The sequence below is a fragment of the Mollisia scopiformis genome (assembly GCF_001500285.1).
Source record: "Mollisia scopiformis unplaced genomic scaffold LY89scaffold_11, whole genome shotgun sequence".
NCBI classification, from domain to species: domain Eukaryota; kingdom Fungi; phylum Ascomycota; class Leotiomycetes; order Helotiales; family Mollisiaceae; genus Mollisia; species Mollisia scopiformis.
This window is the reverse complement of record NW_017263591.1, coordinates 325,428-329,438: the sequence shown is the minus strand read 5'-3', so window position 1 is coordinate 329,438 and position 4,011 is coordinate 325,428. Positions and strand designations below refer to the sequence as shown.

At 45.2% G+C, this 4,011-nt stretch overlaps 1 protein-coding gene across 1 annotated transcript; it reads left to right on the top strand.

The window, feature by feature from the left end:
- Positions 1 to 277: 277 nt before the first annotated feature.
- LY89DRAFT_781577 (uncharacterized protein) lies at positions 278 to 1,285 on the top strand (the record flags this gene model as incomplete). The annotated part of the gene is made up of 3 exons (XM_018222490.1): positions 278 to 335; positions 865 to 1,085; positions 1,155 to 1,285. The coding sequence occupies 3 exons, from the start codon at positions 278 to 280 to the stop codon at positions 1,248 to 1,250; spliced, it is 375 nt and encodes a 124-aa protein (XP_018071719.1). The 3' UTR covers positions 1,251 to 1,285.
- Positions 1,286 to 4,011: the final 2,726 nt, after the last annotated feature.

Below are 4,011 nucleotides of genomic sequence, written 5' to 3'. Positions count from 1 at the left end.
TCAGTGAGTCAGTTGGATGCCTTCATTATAATCAGTCAATCAGTTGGAGAATAAGCTCGACTGATGACTGACTGACTGACTGATTTACCAGCCTGCTCACAATGGTGTCCGACGTGAGTGCTCCAGATACAAGGTTGGTGTCCTTTTGTCTTTCTTAGGTGCTCATCGGATGTTAATCCTCGCGCAGGGACCGGCAGCTATACATCGCGTTCGCGGTGAGATATTTGGCTACTCTAATCAGCCCTTACGCCGCCTCCGCAGCCCTGGATCATTCACTATGGCTTCCCACGCTGCTAGCAATGTTGTGTCTTCTGGGCTCGCTACTCGTGACTGTGGTAATGCAAGAACCATTGACCCTCCTCGGGCGAGGTCAAAACAGTTCAGTCGCAATGAATGGCACAGGAAAAGTAACAACAAGCATATTGAAACCATTCTCTGCCAGGTGGCCGGTACTGTTATGCATCTACATCAATTTCTGTTTGCAATTCCGTATGCTCATTCAAACCATCTTGTTGTCGTATATTTCGATCCGCTTTAAATGGACTATCAGCCAAGTAATGCAATCTGCTTCGTGGCCGACTAAGTCGAGATCTGAAATTAACTAGATTAATGCAGGTAGCCAAGTTAATGACAATTCAGCCCGCCGTCAATCTGGTCCTATTTCTCACCATACCAGCAATGTTGAACGCAACAAGTCATGACTCAAGCGAGCAGAAGCGTGGCTTCAAATTCTTCCGTGTCCTATTACTAATGCTACTCTTTAGCGATTCTATCCTTGCTACAACTCCTAACATCTTACTGATCACTATTGGCGAGTGAAATCCGGCTGGCATAGACCAGATTTGGTAACTAATTGAATTCCAGGACTCGCGATATCTGCCTTTGGAGACGGCGTTCGAGCTCCATTACTTGTGATCGCTGCATCATACATCGATCCGTACACAGAAACGGCACGGCTCTATACTTGGTTTGCGTTCACGGATGCACTATCCCATACCCTTGGAGATCTATTTTTGCAAGCCATCTGGCGACTAGGACTACATTTACAAGGTCAATGGCTTGTTTTGCCAATTTTGGTGACCATGGTAATACCTTTCTCCCTCCCTAGTCAAATAGTGCTCATTTCATTGCCACGCTAACTTACTCACTTCTAGCTGTTCATCGTTCTTAGCTATGGAATGTCGACTGTATTACCAAAGGTTTCAGAAGACACAGCAACTTCCCAGAACGATCGGACCCAGGCCTCCTAATCGCTGTTGCTAGTCAATGAGGAAGATACTGCCACGCAGGATCTCAGTTTGCATGATACAGAGGACTAGACAACCAATGGCTTGCTGGTTCTGTCTTCTGCTAGTAACTAGCGACCAGAGCTCTTGTAGTACCCTACTAGTTGCGGTACATATAGATATGTCAAGAATGCGTGATCGTTACGCTCTTGCAATCTCAATTCAAACAAGACATTGCAATATCACTAGAGATCCTGACTGCTGTAATGGTCCGTACCTCTCATTCGTTCCATGAGAGATACAAGCAACTTGTTCCCATCTCCGTCACGCGCCTCAAATGAAACAAAATCCGAGCGCCCCAAATATTCTGATGATTAGCCTATTCGTAACATCACAATCTAATTTTTTGTCAAGCAAAATAATTGCCAGGAGTGAGCCTTTGCATCTATCTCTACATAACGGTTGATATTTTTAAAGTAGTGCCGCTGAAAGCGCACCCAAAAGGAATGGTTGGAGTATCACTTAATTGCGTCATTTCCTGGGTGCAAATGCATAGCGCTGTTGAGAAGTCGATCAGAGATAACACCCTTGTGAAGTCTAGGTGCTTTGATTCGCTAGCGGAGGGAAATGTTGTGCAGAACAGATCGCCGAAGTGCATAAATGCAGTCCGCTTGCCACTTTGCCATCCACAAGACCCCATACGCAATAGTATATTAGACATGAATTTACCTGCGTTCCTGCCAACCATCATTCAGACTGCTTGGATTGTAACATGGCTGCTCCCCAGGCGATTCCTCAGGACTGCATGTCTGCAGAAGAAATGTTTGACTCGATCGGACCCGCATACGAAGAAGGGTTAGGGTTAATGTGACAAAGGAAAGTTGTTAGGTTCACTGTCGTGAAGTCAAGTCTGCTTCCGACGAATTGCAACGAGACGGGGACAGGAAATGAAGAATATATACGATCCTGGTGCATAAATTAATGAAATATATTAATAGTAGAGGAAGGAAAGTAGGTAATCCAAAGTTGAAGTGCGACGAATAAAAGAACAGGATGAATAAGAAACTTGATCCTGCTTGACGGGACACCTGATTGCACTGTTAAGTGTCAATCGGCCTTCAGACCATTGAGCAAACTAACGAGCACCAAATTAGGTGGTAGGTGGGAGAATTTTATTGCACATCTTAGTTCTGCAACTAATAGCCAATGTATTAAGAAGCAAACGAGAAAGAGGGTTTGTTTGTTTGTTTTCAACTTGACAAGCGAAATATGTTGCACATCCAGATTTTTTGCTTAACATATATAATGAAGACTGATTCATGAGAGCATAGCGAGACTTTTTGTATCATTTCTGCATTTTGGAAAGCACAGATCTTGTTGAGATGGTAAGCAAAAGTATGTTTGTTGCGTATACGTTTCCACCGATTGGCAAAGCACTAGGCTTTGAAATTCAAACATCACCAACCTAATCATGTCCTGAAGGCTTAATATTAGCTTCATTTATAGAGGTCAGTCAAAGATATTTCCATTGCCCATTTACGAATAGCTTCGTCTTAGCTTTGTTGAGACAGATAAGTCTGTACATCTCCGATTACCTTTAAATTCACCTATACGTTCACGTGCTTTTCGATAATCGATAACTAAGAGTAAACAAGCGCGCTCTCGCTAGATATTTTCCTTTTTTTCTTCTATATAAACTTCGCTCGACGACGCGTTTTTTCTTTCGCAAACAACTCCGCCACCGCAACTTCAAAGTAAGTTACCCGGAGCTGTCAACCACAAGCCTTGCTCCACAGGACTAACTTATTAGATTGACAGACAATGGAGGGCATACCCGACATGTATCGATCTGAAGTTGCGAATGACTTTCCCGATCTGTCCCGAAGTCGAACAACAACCTCTCAACTTCAGAGTCCGGAAAGATCATACTCGCTGTATCCAGAAGAAGTCACCAGTGTCTCGAACTACATTTACCCTGTTCAAGTCGCGTCTCAGCTACCAGACGTTGAGCCGAGTAGCGTGGAAGAATTCACCAGTGCCTCGCACTACATTTACCCTTTCCAAGTCGCGTCTCAGCTACCAGATGTTGAGCCGAGCAGCGTGGTAAGTTACTCAAGGACTTTGTGGCCAGAACAATGTTCTAACTCCTCATAGCCATCCGATACACAGCTCTATGTTCCCAATACACAGAGTTTACACCAACAAGAAGGTGATGACAATGTCCCTCCACGACCAGACGCCAGGAAAACTTTTTCTAGCGGATGGACTACCACCCAACACCATTATCTGTTCGTCAAAGTGGAGGAGCTCCTCAATACTCATAGACACGCGCTACGCCGCGTCGATTTCCAGGAAATTGCCTATGCCTTCAATGAACATTTCAAAGGCTCCGTCACCCCGAAAGGTACCCCGTTATTCTCTGGACGCATAACTTCACAAATGAACACCTTTGCTCCAAAGCATTGGAACGCCATCAACAGCTACGTCACCAAACAACATGTTACAGAGTATGTTCGATTGTGCAAGCAGTACTTGGGCGACGGCTGGGTTAAGAAGAAGCATGCAGTTCCAAGGCCCAGGAAATCCAGGCGTCGGGAGGTGAAGAGTCGACAACAGGATGGTGGAATCGAGGACGCCAGGGGTGTTGCGGCCGGCGGCATTGATGAATACTTTGAGACGGAGTTGGAAAGGGAGAAGGAGGAGATGGAGAAGGAGGAGATGGAGAAGGAGGAGATGGAGAAGGAGGAGATGGAGAAGGAGGAGATGGAGAAGGAGGAGATGGAGA